A 23894-nucleotide genomic window follows, 5' to 3' on the forward strand; every position below is an offset into this window, starting at 1 on the left:
AAGTATGACAATACAGGAGTTATTGTTGTGAATGTGTGTGGAACTATAGATACAGCAGTAAAGGTAGCTATATATATATCTGTCAGCCATCTCAAAGATCAAATGAGGAAGCATCTTGTATGTCAGAGTACATGTACCCTGTGGTGAGTAGCTGGTGGCTTGGGACTGGGACTTATGAGCTCGTCTGGAAATAAAGACTGGAGAACAGGAGCTGTGTGGGAGCTGTTGGATGAGTTCTACCAGGCATCTAATAAAGAAGCCAACAAGATAGGCTAACATATATCTATTTTGGGGTGTGCAGTTGCCTGTGTATGGTTTGTAGATTTTTACATTTATGAAACTGAAACTCTAGTATAAGGGTTGAGGAATCTAATGCATAAGGGTCTTCAGATTGCTTATTCATCCAACCAGGAGTTAAAATCCCCAACATATCCAGTTTACTGCAATGGAAGAGACTCAAAGTCCTGATATTTATGAAGCTGGAACCAATGAATGTTCCAACGTTCCATGTAAGTTTCTATTGATCTAAGAATCAGCTGATAGTATAATTGTTTTGCAATAAAGCCGGGTAGATATATTCTTCCTGGCAAGGGGAGAGTGATGCAATGATTCTATTAATTCCAGGGTCGAGGTAATTTCAACTAAAGCTGGAGCTCATGCTGTTAATTCTAAATTTGCAACTTAATGAAAAACTCACAAATAGATAAAAATAAGAATCGCCCCAAATGATGCTTTCTTTCACTGATTATCATTATTTCCCAACATGTCAAATATTATGCCAAATAGGCGGGAACAGGGCCTTTAGAGCAAAGGAAAGTGGCAGAAAAGGCCATTAAGTGTGTGACTTCATAATCAAAGACTGCACAAAATAATGGTGGTTTGTTCTGCACTGGCAGGCTGCAAATGATTTTTAAATAGTTTTACTGAATTCCTATTAGGAAATCATTCATAATTCAAATGATCATAGAGATCCCCTAAATAAACTGCAGTCTCACCCACCCAGGACTACACAAGGTTCCGTCATAAAATAGCACTCAAACAAAGAGCCTAGTTTTTTTATGTCTTCAGTTCTGATCTGTTTTTTTAATCCTCATTTATAGGTTACAGATCTGAGTTTTCATATTTGCACTTTTGGTTGTTTGTGTGCCGTCTTAAAACACAAACAAACCACTGATGTTGGAGAAGCATTTGCATTTTTTTTTAACATGGTTTCTTTTTCCTTTTTTTAAAGAAAAAATAAAGTTGTAAAGCAACAGGGGGCATTAATTGAGCTAAGCGACAGATATTCTATATCAGAATATAGATTTATAGTTCTGATGTACTTTATTTATCTAGACTGCTGTAAAATGTGAATTTAGTCTTCCTACATACATGCAGCTAGTTGTGAGTCAATTTACAAAACTTGTACTTGCACTGTATTCAATTCACTGCCTGCTGCTGAACTTTTGGTTGTCCCATTGGAATATCAGGCTAATCTAAAATAGACAGGCTAAAATAAGTGATAGAGAGAAAATTTACTATTTCTCATCTGCATAGTGTTCTGCAGTAGTACACTGCACATTGTGCCCTCTGATTACCCTCTATTTTTATATCATCTCATGTCCATGGAGATTCAATTACTGGCTGAACACAGCTGATTTATGTGACCATTCAGTGCTGCCTGATTTAAAATCAGGAGGCAATACAGAAAATATGCATTCATCAGTGCCTCTAATGAGGTGAAAGAATAGTCAGGAGTAAAATGGTTCCTGGATTCACCCATTTGGCGTACCATCCTTTTCTACTGTGTAACTAGCTAAGTCTGTGTGTGGAGGAAAATGTAGCTATTGATGTCCTTGAACTTTTGCCTAGTTTAATAAATTCTAATTAGATTAGAGCAAGAGAGTGCATGAAAAGACAGCATCTTTTCCTTTGCTGATTACACTTGAGGGAAAACAATATATACATGTGGCTACATTTTAGGCATTGAGAGGCTCATTAAGGCTGCTCAGAGAAATGCAAGGGAAGTGGAAGAAAATGGTTTTGTCATTCAGGCTCACAGATGGATCACATTTTGTTTGTTGTGTGAGAAACAGAGGGAACAAGTGGTTGCCTTCATATGAGGAAATGTTGGATTCTCTCGTGTGAGGGCAGTGAATAGTAAGTATGTATTGATTATTTAATGCATGTTCACAACCACATTTATTCACCCTGAGTAGCTTTCTGAATTAGAAGTTACTGTGAGCTCTTTGATGAATTTGAACACGGAGTCATTTCATCATTTTCATCCAGGCAAGACACCAAAAACAGAGACATTATGTAGGTATTTTCTGCCAATTACCTGCTTCACCTGGTACCATCAGTGATTATGAATAAAGGAATATGTTTTAAATCACCCCCTTTTTTTAGGGTTCACAGCACTTTTGCTGAGAGGCAGACGACCTGGGAGCTTTGACTGCGTATCAGACAGGTACATCGACAATAACGTGAACCCGCTGACAATAGGTCAGACAGGCTATTGAGCCAAAGCTATTGGGGGGCTTGGGTGTCATGGGCCTTTAAAACTCTGCGTTCTACCGCAGTGAGTATATCGCCAGCTCCCTATTTCACTGCTCTGCAGAGCACAGCTGAATGGACAGCAGCCATTGTGTGCCCAGATAATGCACTTCAATCATCCTTAATGTCATCACAGCCAAAGAGGCCCAGAAGCTGGGTTGAAGGGGCTTTACTTCCTCCCCTACAGGAGAACAATAATGGGAGCTTTAACAACACAATTAAAACGGTGATTGTTTAGCAAACTAATTTTACTGACCAGCAAAGACTGAGAGCTGTCTATGGAAATGGTAATGCGGAATTTTGTTGGAGATGTTTTTGATGCACATTTGTTGGTGGCCTCTGGGTAGAAAGCAATTAAGCAAACATGCTTAGGTTAAAGCTTATTCAATTTACTTTGTTACGTTTAAAAAAAAAAAAAAAAAAAAAAAAACGTAACACTTAATATTCTGGAGATGGTGGGCTGCAGGGAGAGCTTGTGGTGTGGTAATCAATTCCAGACATTGGCCAACGGCAAGATGCTGAATGGCTAATTGAACACAGTAATGGTGCATGGCTATGTGGTGGTGGACGATGGAGACGTTCACATTAAAAAACAATTAATTTCCAATACTAATGTCACTCTTGGCTGCCTCTGCTGCCGCATATAACAAGGAGTTGTCACTGATAAGTCATTTCATACTCCATCTAGGATTTGATCCAAGCTAGGCAAAGTTACAAAGCTTATTTGTTGGATTTTAGTGTTTCCTTATTTGAGTCACCTGATGAGAATTCAGACTTCTGTTTATGTTGATGAGTTTATTTAACATCTTTCCTCCCTTGTCTGTTTGATCATGGCATGATTACATTTTCTGCTTCTGGCCAGAGAGACACATTTCTTTTAGTCTTGTTTACACTATATTTCAAGCTGCAGAGGGCAACTTTGAACTTTGGCAGCTCAACATGGCAACAAGACATCATTTTAGGAAGTTGGAATAACTTCACGGTCCAGAAATCATTACATGGCTTCAATAAACTGCAAATCTAAGCTATAATTTTACTTTGTTTAGTGGCTGGGAAATGTGGATTTTAAAAGAGAGCCAGCAGGTTCAGCCATCACTGACGAACACTGCTTTCTGGTAGCGGAGTGTTTTTCTGGCGGCTGTTTAGGAGACAGTTTGTTTTCAATCAAATTTTGAATTATTACTTCGAGTGCATGATTACTTTTTTATTTACAAGCCCATGGACATTTACTTTGGTATGGTTACAGTGTAGTGCAACCATATCAAAGTAAAATATTCAAACCAAGGCAATAGCTTGATCAACAAACCGCAGTAACCTAATTTCCCTTACAATCTGTTTGTAAGTGATACGTTTGATGATACAGTTAATGTCCGGAAAGATGCGGCAGACAACAGAAGCCTCTTTGTTAGTGTCACATTGTTAGACAAGAAAAATGGATCAACTTCATTGGTTATTTTTCTACTGATGAATGAATGCTGGTTCCATCCATCCATATGTGTTTGTGCCATCTCCCACTCTAGCTGGCAATACAGCCGCTTGTATACCGACCGCGTCGCCTGCTCCAGAGAAAAGTCTGAAAAATGACAAAACGTGCTAATGAATGGAAATGGTCTCTTATTTGTTTACTGTCTCGTCTTTCATCAGTTCTCATGGGGTTGATTTCAGAGGCATCTAGTGGATAATAACCTGAGACCTTTTTCTGGATATAAAAATGAAAACATCATGAATTAATTATTCCAGTTTTTTAATTCACCCTTCCTTTTCTTATTTCACACAAGTACTTTGCCCTACTGAAATTACAATTATCCTTAACAAAGCCTCAGCATAATTTTAGCACCATTATTTTGCATAATTCAAAATTAAGATAATACTTCTTTGCTCTATTACTTCAGTACTTAGCATCTCTTTGATATGCACTTAGAAAACTTTGAGAAATAACACTGATTACATGCATTAAACTTGGGAAATATGGTACAATTTAGTTCTGATGGTCTTTCCAGTGTTTTTGTGACAGAGGCAAAAAGGTTTTTTTTTAACTTTGCTTCTGTTCCAGGAATCTTTGACATAATCACATTGAGAAAGATTAAAAGAGACATTTATCAGAAGTTAAATTGGCCAGATTTAAATCCAGTACATAGTTACTTTGCATGGTGTGTTTGCCTGGAATAATATGGGTTTCCAAAGATCATCTAGTGGTTAAATCCCCTGTCTCTTGAACCAAATGCTCCCCTTGTCCTGGGACAGAATCCCTACAGAGTTTTCTCTCCTATGTTTCCAATTCTCTCTCTCCCTCAACACTTTATAACCGTCTAAATAAAGAATAGAAAATACTACAAGTTAAAGGACCACCAGCCTCACTACAAAAGAAAATCTGTTGGAGATTGTGGGAGCTCACCTCTTTTATTGCTCAGAATAAAAGATTTGATCAAAACCGGGTCAGAACGAATAAACTGATGACAAAGGGCACACTCTATATAGGTTAAGCACAATCTCTGTGTTCTTTCTTTCTTTGGTTTCCAAACACACACAATGCTGTGTTTGGTGCTAAAATATCACAACAGTAGGCCTATACCAGGAACTTACCTTGAATTTAAGCTGTAGACCTGCTCGTCATCTGGTTATGTTTGACTGAAAAGCCTCATTTCGGTGTCTCCACGTAATTTCTGAGGATAAACATAAAATCAAATATAAAAATCACTGAAAGGGGAATAATCAAGTTAAATAAATGTGGCCTAAATGCTGCATGTGCGTTGTTATAAAAATACAAACAGTGATTACAATCTAGTGCAGCCATGCATGCCTTTGGAACTTGTAATAACTATGATGGTTCTCGTGCTCCCAGACTTGGCATCAGAATCCATTAAATGAAAATCCTATTGCACTGCTGTTGTGCTCCGACTTGTCTGAGGACATTTCAGCATTGCGTCCGTGTCCTTGTAATTATTTTGGAGAGCGTATTTGGTTTAACATGAGTTTAGCCAATGAGCCAAGACAGGGCATGTTGCAGGCATCTTCCTCATGACTAACTTGCATATGACACAATGTTCCCTGTGCTGATAAATGCAGGGTGGCAGTCTGAAGCAGTGGGTTTTACCACTGCAAAAGGATCCGACATGATTGGTGCTGTGGAAAAGCTGACAGCATGAATTATGAAAGTCTCATTAAGGGCTGTTGGAAATGATTTATCTTGCCACGAAATATGGTCATCCGACCACATTTGTCTCCATGGTTACACTGTCGATATTGTTTTTTGCTCATTTAATTTCTTAGGTGTATCATTTGCAGTTTATTAGTAGGGAATTTCCATGGACACAAAACCATGACTCTATTAAATCGAAGGTCAATACTTGGTATGCCAAGCAAAATGGCTCAGAAAAGGACAAGGTATGCTCTTTGAAAATTGGCTGCAGTCGCAAAGGTGCTAAAAAATGTGTCATGTTTCTCACTTGACAGATGCATTGCTTGGCATGGTGGCGTTGAGCTTGGCAGTGCGTGTGACTGCCAGGTCATCTACTGGGGTTGCGTGTTTTTATACTGATGCCAGGAGTTGCTGCCATAGTTTTCCAATGTCCCTTTGCAGGACCATTGTAGTAAAGCAAATCGCAGCAGATAATTATGCAAAAAATTTCAAGAGTATATTACAATCATATCATGCTGTTTTGAGGCGATCGGCCAAAACTCACAGGATAATATTTCATCAAATGCTTGAGACTCGTGTCCTAGATTTGAAAACGCCTCAGTATTTGACTCAGTGTACAATGTGTGGTTTCCAAACTATTCATATGACCTGACTTCTCTTTCTGAAATGGTTTCATTAGTAATCAGCTTCCATCCTTGTTTCTGTCAGTGCACAGTAGTCCTTTCAGTTGTGTCCCTGCAGCAGGCCCACTTTTAGTCACGGGTGGTTCAACAGTGTGGCTTTTTGAAAAGGCTGGTGATTTTGCAAGTTATAAACTGCAATCTTGGCATTGCTTTCACTTTAAAATGCTCCATAGGCGGATTCATTTTCTGATAGCGTAATGCAGCTGTACTGAAAACATGACACATTGTTCACATTATCAAGCACAGGGTACATCTTTGTAAAAATACGGAACAGGTGAAAATGAAAAGATTTTATTCATAGTTGTTTTCATTTTTCCAAAATTTAAACCAAAATGAGGTTGACTTTACAGGGATTAATAATCAAGCCATTTGTTTACAACCACAGTGATGTGGGTGATGCCTTTTGTATGGTGGCAGTGTAATTCTATTTAATTTAATGTTTAGACTGTGGTATCTGCATCTAAAGTGTCTGGATTTTGACACGATAGATGTTTGGATGAGTTGAAATGATATGAAAACAGACTGCTGAAGCCTGTTCCCTCAAGTGTATGGAAAAAGAGGAGGAATGATCTGCTCACTGCACCCAGCAACAGGGCTTCCTGATGCAGTGCTTTGATAACGTCAGAGCTCCATCTAGGTTGCTTTGTGAGGTACTGCTCGATAACCTTGTGATTTAACATTGCGCTGTAAATTATCAATGCAATCTCAGGAAGCCACTCATTTGCCTGCAGATTAAGTAATATAAAATATATCCTCTTTAGAACAGACTGCATTCTGCTTGTGCCACCACGCTTAGTCCATTTTTAGACAAGTTCACGTGACTTTTCAATGGGATGCAGTAGCAGTTGCATTGAATTCTAATTTGGCTTCAATCTAAGTCATTAGGAGAGTCAACAGGAAGCAAACAGATGGCAGAAGGAATATGATGGATAATTGTATGTCTCAGAGGACAATTCGTAATTTGTATCTGATTCCGTGCAACCCCCTCATTTTCTTAATGAAGGACTAATTGAGGTTTTTTTTACACAGGCTCAAGCATATGGTCCCACCAATAGTGAAGGGTTTGTATAATGGCGGGTAGGAGATCCATTATGTTGAGGACACGGGTGCAGATCTAAAAAAATAATAATAATTTGTGTTTCTGAATGGTGAGGTTAGAGTAACATTTAAGACCCAGTCTGGATGTGGAAGTGTTCATGATCTAAAATACTACACTTTTCATGACATCATTATATCAATCATTATCATTGTATTTATAATTTTTTACATTGAAAAGTAGTCTTTTACAGTTTTGTCTAAAACACTGATACAAAAAATTAAATGTATTGTCCTGCTTCTAAAATGTTAAAATGAATGAAACATAGCAGAATACATGTATTTTTTTTGTGTGTGTGTCATGTAATTTGTATATATTCCTTACACATAATGACTGGTTTCTTGTGACTTTCCTCTGGAATGTGTTTTTGTTATTATAATTTTTGTCTTTTTCTTTATTGTAGCTTACTTGTTGTTAGTTGTAGTTAGGATTATTTTTGTAGAGAAAAATCCAAAATCCATCTGAATAAGATGTGAGCAGTTTTCTGAATTGATATTAAGGTGATACCAACAAGTGAGTGAACATGCGTTGGTACAAACAAGGGTCGGTAGACCAATAAATTGTAATCTAGCTGTAAGCATGTAGTCATTCTTACCTTTCATAAATTTCATTTTGTAATACTTTGGCATCTTTTTATGTTTAGATAGTTCATTGTAATTAATGACACAAACAGAAGTTCAATATTTCTAAAAAAAAAAAAATGTAGATTAGACCCAGAAACATCACTACAATTGACCATAAAATTTGTGTCAGTGACTTAGCTGTCGAGTAATTGATCAAAGACAAGCCTGGACTGTGGAGGTATTCCTCTTCCTTGTCTGTGTGGACCGTTGTCTCTATTTTTGGGAACTTACACTTTTCAATGTGCAGTAGTAATGAAGTGCCTCTCATTAAAAGTTGCATTTGTGACAGTCAGTCAGTCAGTCAGGCAGGCAGGAAAGCATGGAGGGCAGTAAGTGAAGCGCCCCTGATAGGAGCTACTCATAGGGGCTTCTGAGTAAAGGCTCATTTCATGCAAGGTTAGACACATCAGTCATTGGACATGGGACTGGCTTTTACTGCCTTTCAATAAAATTACACATGGAACATGTCCACACAGTAAAGATGAACCCTGGAAATGAAATGTCTACTATTGGATTCTCTGTGGCTGGCATGGTCACTGTCAGTGTTTAAGTTTAAAATTCACTGCATGCAGTGGATCAAAGCCTCAGTGATGAAAAAGGTCATGGACCCATGGAACTTTGATTCTCTTTGATTATGAGCCAAGTCTTTATTTGTTTGCAATGTGTATTGCATGTACTTAGTAACAGGACATTAATTAAATCAAGCATGAGTGTCTTTGTTAATATGGCCACTAATTAAACTTGAAAGCATCAGTGAGCTGTGATGGGTCAGGAAAGCTTTGAACACACCAAATCAGCTCACATAAATAGTTTGGCTTGGGCAGGAAAATACTGTGCAGTAGTATCCATGTTTGCACACCTTTGACACTGCGATGAAGGCCTGTGTGACGGCCATAACACATGCAGTAACACTGCTGCATTGAATTCTGAGCCCTGGTGTCTCTTCGTTATAACTATCATTTACGATCATCTGCTGAGGTTACAGCCCAGTGGTGACTATTGTTGTGCCTGCATAGCCCGTAATTTGAGCGGACATTTTGTTACAATTTGGCCAGAGATGTTTTATTGTTTTGGCAGCTCCACAGCTGCCATGGCTGTTTCTGTTTCTGCATGCAGTGCTGGCTTTGCTAACAGATGCACCCCTAGAGATCAGCTTCCAAAGCTGATTGGAGCAAAAGTTATTTTTCTTTCCTGGCCAGACATCCCACAGTAAGATCAACTCACAGAGCAGCCTGGTTCACGAGACAGGCCACCCTGTCATTTGAGCTTCTTAAAGTTAAGACAAATTTATTTTTGCTTAAAATAACCTAATCTCATTCACCACTTCTCTATTACTCACCTTGAGATGTTGATAATCCCTGGCAAGCAGGCAAAATGGCTGCCCATTGCAAACTGATGGCACAGCATGGTGGCAGAAATAATTCTTTGCTTGCACCTTTTGAAAGATCTTTTTTGCACTTACTGGAAGTAATTGCAGGTTTGATGTATCAGTGTTAATGAATGGAATGCAAATTCAGCTTCTTCCTTTAGTGAATTAGGAGCTTTTCAAATTGTAAAAAGTAAGAGAGACATAGTGGGTGCAATAATTTGTCTGTGCTTGTGTTTGAGTGTGTGTACGCATTTGTTAACTACTTTTTCCCATATTGCTTGGAATTTTGTTTTCTGTCGCAGTGGTCAATATATGAGATAGTCCCAAAATAAGACAAGTTAAAACTCATATTTCATATCATAAAAAGAAGCTGGTCATCCCAGGTTTAACCTGCTTGAACTTCTAAAATGCCAATGAATGCTAACACTCACTGAGAGAGACACGATAGTTGAATTATAGGAGTCATTTTCATTCATATGAATCTAATGAAAGTCACAAAAATCATCAGTAAATCTGACAACTATACTCATGAAATTATGCTTTTATAGTCTCAGAGAGACAGTTAAATCAATCCTGATGCTAGAAAATAAACACTGTTTGAGTTGGCTATTATCTAAAAAGGCACTACACTGTACAAAGGAAAAAATGTGGATGGTTAGAGCCTAATAATACGTTGTTTGAGTACGAGTCTGTTAGAAAGGTTAACAAAATATCCTGCAAGTACAATATTTGACCGGTAATCTCACCTCTTAATGTACACTATAAAAAGACAACCGTTTTATTCCACTATGATGACAGGTTATTATGGTAATGGTGGCCTTTGCATCACTTTGTTCAGTAAATACTGACTGCATTTCCATTACTGAATCCGCGCAGAGTACTAGATACACAAGTTTGCATGAATGCTTCCTGTATTCTTTTAATCCCAACTGTTCCCTCGATTGTAACTAATTTCATGCACAAAGCCAAACATACAGCGTATAAATTAATTAATGTATACGTTTAAGAACCATTTGTCATGGCCTTGACCTTGTGTTAAATAAAAGGTGTTACCCGCTGTGGAAGGAAATGTGGTTATTGTTCCTGATTTATCTACCAAGGTCACCTAAGCAGTTGGGCTTCCTATTTTAAGCAAATGTATTCCATAAATGTGTTGAGTATTTCTGGAAAGCAGCCCCACAACTCCTCAATTTGGTCACTCGTGCTAAATTTAATGGGCACTGACTGTAGCAGCTGTAAAAACTTTCATTTTCAATTCTTAGCCCGAAGACGCGTGATCTGTCAGTTATGCATGGCATCGAGGTTATGTCCAGGCAAAACAAAGTGAATGAATCACTCGTTGCACAAAAGGAAAGAAGGCGAACACTGATGGATTTCTCTAAAATGGCATCGTCTCTCCTTTGCTGTTGAAGCGGGATGGTTGATGGATATCAATAATAAGTATTCTCTTTATCCCTGGCAGAAAAAAAAAAAACAGCCACCTCATAAATCTTCAACTTAATTTTCTTTCAAGCACACCGAGTTTAAAAGTTCTCAATACTGGTCAAAACTTCAGAATTATGCTGTCTCACGCAGAAGAAATGTTTCAAAGTAATGACACGCTAAATGCATATTCTCCACTTCCTGGCTTGTAATACAGTGAAGACACATTGTTTTTGGGTTGCTTTGACAAATGACAACAGTCTACCCCTCTAGTTATTAAAATCCTGGTTTGTCTCTCATGTTTGCCGTTATATGGCCACAGGCTTGAATACAATCCTAGTAGTTCAATTAAACCTTATTTCTCAGTTCTTTTTCTGGTGTCATGTTTTGACATCATGCTCTTCTTCATTCTACCCCGGGCTCTCTGAAACACAACTTTAGGATTAACATCTTTGGCTTTGCGGCATCAAAAAAGACTCCAGTCTCATAGACTTAAAAACTGAGATGTCTTGTGCACTAAAATCAGCCAGTTCTCATTTGTGTACCAACAGGTTGAGCTTCTTTATTATCTTCCTGTCCAAACTGATGTAGAGATAATTACTCAAGCATCCGTCACAAAATGATGAATCCATGACGATGAAATGCTTCTATTTAAAAACGGGTGAAGTTTGATTCATTCAGTACATGCTATGTAATAACTGCTTGTCATCTAAATATCTTACTGCCAGCACACTTAATGACATGTTGCAATGCTTTTATTGTATTGTTTATCATGAGCTGCGGACAGAAAGATTAGATTAGGTGTGACTGACTGTAGGGCTAATATCACTGCCGAGTTGATCAATGTTTGCAGAGGCAAATAATAAATGAAAAAGTACAATAAAGATCATTAATAAAGATCAATAATTTCTGAAGCCAGTCTTGCTGATTAGTATTTTAAAAGGACAATATAACATGTTCACAGACCTCAGCACTATATACAGTACGTCCACAGCATGGTTAATATTGAATGTTACTGAAAGGGAAAGAAGTAATAAATATATGAGGGTTTTGTTTCCATCCCGTCCCACTGAGCCGCGTGGCATAAGGGTGCTACTGTGTGATGTCTTATAGCCTTTAGTGTTTAGGTTCATTTGTATAAATTCATTAAAAAACCTTGTGCCCCTGCCTTTTTTTTTTTTTTTTCTTAAATGACTTCCTGCAAAGTAACAGACATTGAGGCTGAGTAAATCAGACAGCCCTTTTATTGCGCCAAATGAGGGATCGGTTCATGATTCAGGACACCACAGGGTAGAGCATGAAATGCAGTAAAGCGATGTGAACACGTCAAAGTATCTACAGCAGTTAGCCTTACATGCCCGAACATTAAATCAACTGCCTGCTGTTTGTCCAACCGTCAGTATACCTGCACGTTCTTTGTCCGGCACAGAGTTCACACTGTGGATTTCTGCTTAACATCAGCAAAACAGATGTGGCCACGATCAAATCAGACTGAGAGACCTTTGAACAGGCTTCTGAGGCTGGTTACTTTGTGAAGTCACGGTCCTGAAGATCCTAATCAGCATCAAAAGGCTGCGATGTTTATTTCTACCTGGCGGCTTTCCCTCCTTTCATTATAACCTCTTAATATTCTCCTTTTTTTTTTTTTTTTTAATTCCAACACAGTTCTCTTGATGCTGTGCTGCGTAGTGATGTTGTTTGAATGTAGCTGGAAAAACTCAGTCAGTTTGTGTCCTGATTTCTTTATTCATTTTTCTTAATCCAATTATGGCACATGTTTGTTGATATGATTTGGTTAATGCCAACTGTCTGATGCGCGGATCAGACAACTGTTTTTTTTGGTAGTCAACTGATTTACCGTATAATTAGTCATAAAATTTCTCAATTTCTGTGTAACATGATCAGATGAGATGACAGATCTCCCCCTCACAGAGGTCAGACTCTCTCAGCTTCCAGCTAGCTGTAGGAAATGACACAAACTGAGGCTACAAACTTTATTAGGAATGACGATTTAAACATCCCTATCAATGCCTGATGCATTGTATTGTCTAATGTACTAACATAAGTTATGTGTGAATCTGTTGTTGCTGCATCACCTGTATTGCCTATTTGCAGATGATAAAACCACCTCATTAGGCCCACACTGCCAAAAGTAATGCTAGTATTTAATAAAAAAAAAAAAAATGGCTTCAAAAACAATTTGCATGAGCTATTTAAGTAAGTAAAATATAAATAATGCTTAAGAGTGTCTCATTTGCTTAAAAGGGCTGATGCAAATTCTTATCTAAATGCAATAATTCTAGCATCACTTTTCTCAGTGTGGCGTCAGAACACTGTACTCATTGTCTCTTTGTTCCTCTATGGGAAACAAAGAGGGCATGCATTATAATGCATACAGCTCAGAATACATTTGTCTTAGGCTCACAATATTTTGGACTTGGTCAACTAAAAAGAAATCACTCAAAAAGATGACAAACTGTTGAGGAAACCGTGGATCAATAGCATGTTATGTCCATGACCCCCTCCTCTGTGGCTTTCTGATGGCTTACACATTTTTACTTTCATTTATTTTCGTTTTCTTTTTTGGGTGTGCAGGCGGGTGGGGAGGGAGGGAGCTGGTCTGATGACGTGTTAGAGCCTTAGAAAAACGATGTGAGTTTTATCTGCATGTTTGCTATGTGTCTACGCTGTGCTTTCAAGCTCAATTAATACTTCCAACTCACCCTTATAAATTCGTTGCATTGTTCTATGCCATATAGAGACAAGAGCAAATTTAATACAAACTTGTGTGGTCTTTGTTTCTAGCCATGCACTGCAGTTGCTTCAAACATCCTGAAAACAGTATGTAATAAGCTTTTGTTCTCAAGAAGATCACTGTTTAAACCTAGATTTCATATGAACCTCTATTTTGTCCCATAGAATATGGAATGATCGGAGAGCATACAGTAAAAAGTCAGCGGCCAAGATCAGTTCATGACACAAAGGCCCTGCAGGAGCAAGCTGAATCTGCTAAATTTATGGCACAAACTGGTAATACAATAGTTATGTTTCTTTACTTTATTTTGTCAACTAAACTTAATTTCATCATGCATGCTCTCTCTTGTACTGCACCTTTTAAGTGGAAATGTTTTGCATTATTATTTTTCGTACTCATGCTCTATTGCTACATATGAACAAGGAAGATAAATTTCCCATCCCTCTATACTTTGAATATAGAACATAATTGGGTTTTGTGGGTCTGTTTGTTTTATTGTCACATAGTAAGTTGGCAAGTGGATTACTCATACAGTATATTCCTAGAACATTAATTAAACAGCAGTTTAAAACTAAGGCCCTGATGTAGTTAATCATTTCCTCCAAGCCGTGATAAATTAAATGTCATTTGATGAAAAAAGCCCACCCCTTTAGCCAAATATGAAACACACTCTTGGCAAAAGTTGAACTGATAGATGCTGCCCTTAGAGATAAAAATGAAGCTATGTGGCTTAATCAAGTGTAGCATCCAATAAATTACAAACTGAAATTATCTAAATTCATAATGACTTTTACAGCCTACCTTCTTAGCATTTTTAATCAAATCAGAAGAATAATTGAAGGCAAATTCAATTCAAAGCGGTCTAATTTTGCTTTCATTATTTACTTGATTTTAGTTGGTTTTATCTTATTTTAATTTGAAAATATATATGTATTTTTTTTAGTGGGTGGGTTTAAATTTAGAAACTGAGATTTTTTTTTTCCTTTATTTTAATTTGTGGGAAATGTTTTTTGTTTTTTTTCCCATGTGTTGTTCCATTTAAATTGCTGTCATCATTTAAAGAACTCCTTTCCTTTCATTACCATTTTAATTTGTGACACACTCTGCATACATACATATCAGTACTAACATATACTCATTAACACCTCTCCATTTGACTCACGCTGTAGGTATGTTGATTCCCTGTTGAGTCGCATCGCTGTGCTTTTCTGTTTCTCATTCTCACACAATTTACTCTCCCTGTACTGCCTCATTTAACAAATTGATCCACCTTTCAGTCTATTTTATGATCTACAAATTTAAGGGCAGTGTTAAGATCCCTATTTGGCTGAATCTACGTGTCGAGTACATGTTACTTTAAAGTGCTTAAAATTCTGATTTGATGACTTCTCATGACATAAATGTATTCAGAGCTGCAACTGAAAATATTTCTCTTTGTATCAAATTATTTCTCCATTACATAAAGGCCTCAAAGAAAAAGAATACTTCACCTGAGGGTTTAACAAAATCAAACATCAATTAATCGGTGACTACTCTCATGTAGGAATTTGACAGTCCACTCACATTTGACCAAATAATTTAATTATTTTTTCATTTAGGCTATCATGGCTTTGGAAATCCCCCCCACCACCACCACCACCAATGCTTCTTAATAATATACAGCTTTATTTAGCATTTCATGGCTTTTTGGTACCTTTTGGACCATAAAGATTGAAAGGCTCACTGCTGTTTCTTCTGATTTATCTTGTAATTTAAGTCAAAAGTCATCTCAAGATGAATGTAACAACAATGGTCCTTTACCTTTGTAATCTGCAACCAAATGCTTCATTGACAATAAATCTGCATGTAGAGTTAAACAACTGCAAAGTCTCCACAAAGACTAAAAGAATTGGACCGTAGAAACAAAATTTATGCTCATTCTTGAATACTACTTGTTACGTTTCTTTCAGGACACTTACAATTGAAATTTTGAATGTACTGAAAACAGTCCACTTTGAGCCACATTCACACACAAAAGTGGCTGTGATCTGCTCAATGAAATCAGCTAGCTTTCTCATTTTCCTCCACCCCTGGGAGATAACAGGCTAAGTTAGATTTGAAAATGATTTGAAACGCAGATTTGCACCAGTGTGGTCAAGGAAACTAGAGAGTTTGCTGCAGTGCAAGGGAATCCACATCTAAGACCTCTTTCTGAACTAACACCCATTAAATTCCATTTTATTTTCTCAGATGTTGTCTTTTTTGCATGCCCCCATGTTCTTATAAAATTTTGTTTGGTTATAGTGATTTTCTCACTTTGTTTCAACATATTATTGGGTTTCATTGAAATGCATGAATTATTTTTTTCAAAAATGAAGTGAAACAGTTAGATGCAACCCTAATGTCTATTGTTACGCCTTCTTTGTGATCTTTGCATAAATACACATTTAAATGTATTCTTAAAAGGCTCATTGATTTCCACGTCTCTGCTTCACCAAGGATAATTGTTAATTCTACTCGCAGGGATTGCAGCCACAAAACACTTTTGTGCTGCATGCAAATGAAATCACTAGACAGAAGAATTAAGCTGTCAATTCAGTATTCATCAAAGATCACATAAAGGTAGTGCAGACTGTATGATAGTGTTCTTGTAAACCTGTAGGACCCCACCTCACCCCAACGTGACTCCTGTTGGCCCCTCCCCATTCTACTCAACCCTGCCCACCTTGCCCCACCCCGCCCCGCCCCGATAAGCCGTGCCCAAGGACCATATTGCTGCATTTAACTAGTGTCACCCTTCTCCCACACAGGTGAATCAGGTGCAGAGGAGTGGTCCCAGTGGAGCTCATGCTCTGTAACATGCGGTCAAGGGTCGCAGGTGCGAACAAGAACATGTGTCTCACCATACGGAACACACTGCAGCGGCCCTTTAAGAGAATCAAGGGTTTGCAATAACACTGCCCCTTGTCCAGGTAGTGTTAGCCGCAGATTCTTGACTATTAATGTTTTGCTCCTTTGTTGTTGATATGGGAGGAAATGTGTTGCTCTGTCTTAACAATTTGTTGAATGTGTCTATTTAAGAATGTATTATGCAGTTATTATTATAATGAATCTAATGTTTCCTTTCTTTGATGTTTTTTTGTGAATGTTTGGTTGTTTTTTTTTCCATGATCATTTTTCTGTTTTCCATTTCATATAACTGTAAGGCAATTCATCAGCATTGAAATGGTTTAATGACATGTGGATCTGCATGGAGCTTGGGGAGCAGTAGATACTGATATATACCGTCAGCGTCATATCCTTGAAGGTCAACTGTGCATTTTAAAATAGCGCGGCGGCGTTTCTTCAAACACGCTGTAAGGCATTTCCTCCTCAACCCTTGATGGCGTGGCAGATGAGTCACTGGTGGTCAGGTATCAGCACCCGATGTTTTTCTGACTGGTGATTGCAACGCGCTAATGTTTGTCAGTACGTATCTGGTAGAAAAGCGTGTCACTAGTCACCGTTATGCAGTTTTGGAATTGTTTACACATGTTGATTTGGTAATGAGATGCTGCACTCATGTTTAGTCAAGATATTTGATGGCGTTGATAAGTGTAATGCTTCTGAGACTGCATCACAAACTCCTAAGTAATTATGGCTGATCAAGAATATTGCAAGCAGCATCCTCTGACATTCAGATTTGTGATGTACTGCTCTTTTTTTAGCGTCGCATGTGTAAGTGGGAAGTTGGTAGTTCTCAAAAGGGTCGTTCTCTTAATGTGTGGACACACAGAGCTAGGAAGATAATGAGTCATTTTAAAAAGAACAGTTGCCTAAATACCAGTCTCGTTGAGACTCCTCTTTGGGCATTTCTATATAGCTCAGACAGAAAAGACCTCCCTGTTCCTCAAGAAAACAAAAGCTTAAATTTCAGCTATACGCATTATTTACATCAACATGTAATAATTTTGAACCAAAAACTACAGAACTGCCCATGTGCATTCATTATTATTGGTAGATCTCGACATTGACTTCACCAATTTTGACTTTACTCACAAAAGTAAGACTGCATCAGGGCTTTTCACTTTGAGAGAAAATTATTTCTAATTTACTGAATTGTTTTTAAGTTGGGTTTTTAGTTAGACCATATCACGTGTGCTCCAGTCCTGCAGTGTTGTTAAATCTCATTGCCTGTACTATTTCAAAGATGAGGGTTTTTCTCTTCACTGACTTATCTAAAAAAAAATCTACCACTACGATCAAAGAGCCTATTTTTTTTTTTAAGTCATCTTCGAAAATACAGCTGATATAGAACTAACTTTACTTAGTTACAGAGAAAACTGGCACAAACAAATCCAGCCTGGCATGATGCCACATGAAACACAGAGTATATATCTAATAGTCTGTAAGGCAGACAGATCGATTTGCCTTCTTCAGACTGTCTGTAGTCTACAGCGGTAGAACGATACCTCCAAAATACATCATGCCTAAAGACACATCACTTCAGTGTTAAAAGGAACCTTACCTTATAGTCACCATCATTGAAAACAGCAGCAACATCATCTGTAAAGCATGTTTTGGGTGCTGCTGGCTGAGATCAAGTATGCTGTTGGAAATTCTGGGCCCCCACAGAAGTTGTGATGCCGTACTCTACCCCCATTCATCTGTCAAAACACAGCAACATTTCTGCTCTGTAAAATATCCCTGTTGAATCACTAGTCTCTTCACAACCCAAACAACAGAGACCCTGGCTTTTTTTTTTTTTTTTTTTCTTCTGAGTCGTTTATTCTGCAGAAGAAAAGCAGCCCAGTCTGCAGGAATTGACATTTCCACTGCACTGGATTTATATACACTACCAACATTCAGTGCAAATACATGGCTAGTGAGAACTGCTTATACTGTAGCATAGAATAAAACAAGTCTAAGTCAGTAGTTGGCTACCGCACAAAGTGTGAAAAACACTTAAAAGAGCCATACCTATAATCTTGAATATCTTGGGTTGTCCTGCTACTTCATTTCATTAAGCACAGCTGGCTTGGTCCTGTTTGTAAACCAACGTAATCAACGAGGCAATTGACGGAGCATGCGCACGTGCGTTTTCCGGACGCCAACAGGATGACGCAGCTCCCAGCTGTCAATGGTTATCCATCGCGCATGCGCAGTCTGAAGATTTCCTGTCGCTAACCAATGCTAGCCTGGCTCTTTGAAATGAAGTAGTGCGCCACCCAACATCAAAGGTTTTGTCCCCTGAGTTTTTTTTTTAAATTTTATTCGACAACAGTGGAGTTTCTGATCAGGATATAATGTTGCTACAAATATGGATTTGCGTCAAAAGAAAGTTTTTCACTAGTTTCGGTCTATCTCTCTAGAACCTAACACCTACTACTATTAAGCTCAAAAGTATGTTTGGCCGAACTGCTCGATGTGAAGTGTTTAGTGTCACCAGCACCAAAAAAAACGTTATTAAGATGAGCGCCATTGAAAAACGTAGAAGAAAAGCAGAAACCTGAGCAGGAAGTTCTGTATAAATATTTTACATTATTGCATTATTTAATTTTAAAAATAAAAAGAGGTTTTATAGCACAAAGCAAAACTCCTAACAATGCCAAGAACATTATATTAATAATCTCAATAAAAAAATAAAAAAATTGAAGACAAATAAAAACAGACCGAATTTTTTGTTTTTTAGGAAATGATAATGGTAACATTTAAATATAGTACAAACAAAAGCAGACATTTTCCATTGCCACATTAATGTGAAACACTGTGACTGTGGCATGTAATCAATTGAGGTCTTGGACTTGCTGTATGACATTTTTGAATGTGATTGAGACATGTACTCCTATAGATGGCAGTATAAGAGCTGATCCTGATTACAGTAGCCTATGTAAGAAGCAAAGCTACTGCATTGCAAAAACATAGATTATGTTGTTAGTAGAAACTATTTCACACAACTCTGTGTCAAAAGAAAAGGAACTGTTCAACAAAAATAATAAATTAATACAGTTGACCACAAAGGCTCAACCTCACTGGAAGGCTATTAGAAAACCACAAATTAATGAAAACATTCTTGGCAAATGCAAATGCTTTGTCCACCATCTTGTGCTAGTCCAAGAATTTCACCTCGAGCAGCGGAGTGCGATTGCTCATGGCCGTCCCTGTAAATTGTGGCCGCAGTTCAGAGAAAAAAAAACACACAAAGAAGCAGAATCCTATTCCATCCTTGCTTGCTGTGGTGGCTGCTTGCTTTGAACTTGAAATGTTCAAAGTAAATGCTTCAGCCACCACGGGACACTTAGCTAAGAGCATCAAAGCAGCGCCTAGAGGCAGGGACTGGGACAGACGGTAGCTCACCTCATGGCAGACCATTGGCTTGATCCTGTGATCCAACTACAACTGATCCAGAGATCCAAATATTGTACTGCAGGAACTTTAAGCATCTGCACAAGCTATGGATAGTGACCCTTCTGAAGAGGAATCATCTAGTCCCTGAAGACAAATTAGTCACAAATACATTTCTAAGGTCTTTATTCCTATTTGCAATCAAAAGATGACTAAGGACCACCGGAAATGTGTCTGCTGCAAAAATGTCCATAAATTCTGCACTTCAATTTGCCAGTGTTAAAACACCTGACAAATTCGACACAGGCCTGGTAATCCGTCAGTTTCATGTGCACCGTCACACATAGCTCATCAGACATGAAGGATGTTGCGGCTTTAATGTGTTTTGTGCATGTGCATGGCATGTACAGTATGTGTAGTAGACACATATTTGTGGTACTAATATATAGATCAAGTATGATTAGGTTTCATATTTCCATCCCCTTAAAATTCACTTTAGGCCTTAATTCAATCACTTTATTGCTGGGATCAATAATCCCACAGTTGCTAATATCAGAGGTTAAACTCTTACAACTTGAAAGAAGTGTGTTAATCCATTTCATATTTTTGTGTACATTTAGGAGTACTGCAAGTGTCAAGATAAGACAGGAGGTGTCTCACTTCTGTCTCCCTCTGCCTCTTAGATTTCCATATTTTCCCCTCCAAAGTAAAACTTTGAGCCAATAGCAAATATTCTCTGCAGCTCTGTGAAGACTCCCCATCTGTCAGCTGGAACCCAGTTAAGCTCACCCACAAAACAAAGATGCAAGGGAACAATGCCTTTTGGCAGTTATTGTTTACAAATATATGGAAAAAACAAAACAATGGTAATGTAAAAGTTTCACTTGTATCAGGGAATGTCTTGTGATACTGAAAAAAAAAGTATTCATTGCAAAATATGTGCTTTGATAGGAGAATTTTTGTTTTAATAGGATTGTATTTTCATAATAAATGTGCCACATAATTATCTGCAGTGAAGGAATAATTATAAAATCAAAGTATGCTAAAATTACACTTGAAATCAAGTGTAATTTTGTAATCTTTGTTTTGAAAGATCAAAACAAAAAGTTTCTCATTGATTTTGCAGTGGTAGTATGGCAGTATGTCCAAATGTTCAAGAATAACATGACCCAGATCTTAAATTATTTTAATTAAGAAAAACAATACTCGCCTTTGAAATATTTAAACATTCATTTCTCAGGCGTTTACACCTGATAGGAAACACTACATGAAACATATCAATTAACACCATTTTTGATTAATTTATTTTCGGATTTGGACTGTCTAGCTTGATATTTAGTGTGAATTGCCTTTTCATTACCAGTCACTTGACTAAAATGTAAAATGGGGCCTGTTATTCAAAGGTCTGGAACCAAGTTATGGACTGTCTGCTTTGCATATCACCATGATTAGTGCGTTAGTGTAATGAGAGATTTCCAGAACTATTGCCAGCCCACATTAACCTAAAGGTCCACTGCTATTAGATTCCCAGTCAACCAAGAAGACTCAACAAACTGTAAAACTGTGCCGACCTGCTGCTCCTCAACCCTACCTTCGTGTTAGAGAGTTGGGATTTCTATTGTTTCTGTCCTGTATGTTGAAACTGCCGTGTGAAAGACTGACGTTTTTATTGTGTTTTATATCTAGGAGTAGCATATGTTGTTATTGTGCATAGAGGCGATTGAAGCTTGTGGCTGAGACTTAGCGAAGCCTCACACTTTCTGTGTGCCCAGTGTTACGTTTGCTTTGTTACTAATTATTTTGATTGATTTTATTTCATTTCTGCCTCAGTGCAGTTTTGTGAGGGGTTTGTTTATGCTATAACAGAGTCGGAGACATTGATTAGGCCTGACGCCTTTTCTGTGCCCGCAGTACACGGTGTATGGGAGGAGTGGTCACCGTGGAGCCTGTGCTCATTCACGTGTGGCCGAGGTCACCGCACTAGGACTAGGATGTGTGCTCCTCCCCAGCATGGAGGCAGGGCCTGTGATGGACCTGAGACCCAGACTAAGCTTTGCAACATAGCCCTATGCCCAGGTATCATCTGTCTGCTATTTAAACCTATTAGAAATAACAATATTAACCCCTGAAAGCATGAAGATGAAAGCAATGTAAAGGTAACATCCTAAAGATGATTATGATCCCATTTCAAAGGATCAGCTCCTCAGAATCGTAGCAGTATATCTTGCAATAGCTGTGCAGTCATTAATCAATGCAATACTGCAAAGGTAAGTAAAAATGAATGAATGCAGGCCTTGTGATGCATTTGAAGTAATTGTGCTTACACAATAATGCGGTTTAGGGAGCCCTGTTGAGACTGAATACTGTAATATTGACGTCAAAATCACTTAACCGCAATTGGCTGTGAATGGTAAGCAGATTAGTGATGATGAGTTTTTCCACACAGTAAATGTTAGCTTTGCTCTGGTTACAGCGACTCAGCAAAAACCTCTCAATTCCAGATGCTTTACCTCTGCCCAGACAGGGAGGCAGCTAACAAATCGTTTTTTACAGTGTTTCCTTTTAACACTTTAATAATACGAATTTTAATATATATAAAAATTAAAAAATTCTACCAAAACCTTTTTCTTGCCTTCTTCTCCTTTTGTCTTTGACTATAGTTTTGAGAAATTCTAGTTCGAGAGAAAAAAACCAAGGAGAAGCCATGCTGCAGTACAATTCTCCAATTCAACAAGTAGCCATGTAATTGTTTGCTTTCCAATTGTGTTATTGGCTTTCACTCTGACAGAGAATAGTGATCTGAATATCTCCTCCCATTTCTGTCTGCCCTCTTTTTCCCTTCACTTGGGACATGCTTGTTGGGTTGTGGTTGGTGCCTCAGTGGACGGACAGTGGCAGGAGTGGAGCTCTTGGAGCGATTGCTCGGTGACCTGTGCCAATGGCACTCAGCAGAGGACCAGGCAGTGCTCAGCAGCCGCCCATGGGGGATCTGAGTGTCGCGGTCACTGGGCAGAAAGCAGAGAGTGCCATAATCCTGACTGCACAGGTAAAAATCCTGAGCCTCTTAATTCCATATCCGCTTTGATGTCTAAATTCTAAATCATGATTTGAAACAGGGAAAAGAGAGACAAGTAACAGCCCGTCCCATATTGTCATCATTGTTGTATTACAATGATCATAACTATCAACTTTAGTCTGAATGTTCAGCCTGATTTTACTGAGCTGTCTTCCTCTTTCTGTTGCGTATCGAAAAGTCATGTAGCATGAATCAAAAGCTACATTGTAAGAATCAAAAATAATGTGTAAGACCATGCTCTATCAATTGGATTTGAAAAATCCAGTTAGATATGCTGTATGCTTTTCACATAATTCAGGGTTAGCGGCCCGAACTGTCTGTCAACATCACAGATGTATTAGAGGCTCAAAGATGTCAGCTTAGTGGTCTCGATCAGGCTCTGAATTTTCTGATCATGTGAAGGGTCTGAGCACTCTCATAATCTCCTGATGCAATTTTCACTGCAGCAGCATAAAACAGAAAGGTTTTTTTTTTCTGTTTCACTGGTGTGTGTGTGTGTGTGTGTGTGTGTGTGTGTGTGTGTGTGTGTGTGTGTGTGTGTGTGTGTGTGTGTGTGTGTGTGTGTGTGTGTGTGTGTGTGTGTGTGTGTGTGTGTGTGTGTGTGTGTGTGTGTGTGTGTGTGTGGGGCGCATGTTTTTCTCTCTATTTTTGAAAGTCAATCCAAATGTTGTGTAACCAGTCAGCCAACATTAAAGTCTACCAGACCCCTAAAATAGCAATAAATGCAAGTGAATGCGTCCTTCTAATTTGTGCTTATGATCATGAAGAAGGAGATGCTGTTGTTTGCCTCACAGTGAGAGGATGCCTTCTACAATTTATTCATTTAATAAGGCCTATCTATTTAGCAAATCTTATTTGTCTCCAAGGTGAGAGATCAAATATCAGTGAGACGA

The 23894-nt window shown here is 38.2% G+C and overlaps 1 protein-coding gene across 11 annotated transcripts in view; it reads left to right on the forward strand.

Annotated features, from left to right (window-relative positions):
• adgrb3 (adhesion G protein-coupled receptor B3) overlaps positions 1 to 23894 on the forward strand; it is a 111192-nt gene that overhangs the window by 29694 nt on the left and 57604 nt on the right. For 7 of the 11 annotated variants that reach the window (XM_069713981.1, XM_069713985.1, XM_069713980.1 and 4 more), the window contains exons 3-6: positions 13787 to 13897; positions 16412 to 16573; positions 21837 to 22001; positions 22807 to 22971. The exons of 1 other annotated variant lie outside the window; for it this stretch is intronic. In XM_069713981.1, the coding sequence (XP_069570082.1) occupies positions 13787 to 13897; positions 16412 to 16573; positions 21837 to 22001; positions 22807 to 22971 (603 nt within the window). The remainder of the gene's footprint in view (positions 1 to 13786; positions 13898 to 16411; positions 16574 to 21836; positions 22002 to 22806; positions 22972 to 23894) is intronic. 3 more of the 11 variants (XM_069713983.1, XM_069713986.1, XM_069713987.1) reach the window with 3 other exon arrangements.

Source organism: Brachyistius frenatus, unplaced genomic scaffold (assembly GCF_029030835.1).
Source record: "Brachyistius frenatus isolate BFR_SWC_R1_liver_20210118 unplaced genomic scaffold, ASM2903083v1 Contig_124, whole genome shotgun sequence".
NCBI lineage: Eukaryota > Metazoa > Chordata > Actinopteri > Embiotocidae > Brachyistius > Brachyistius frenatus.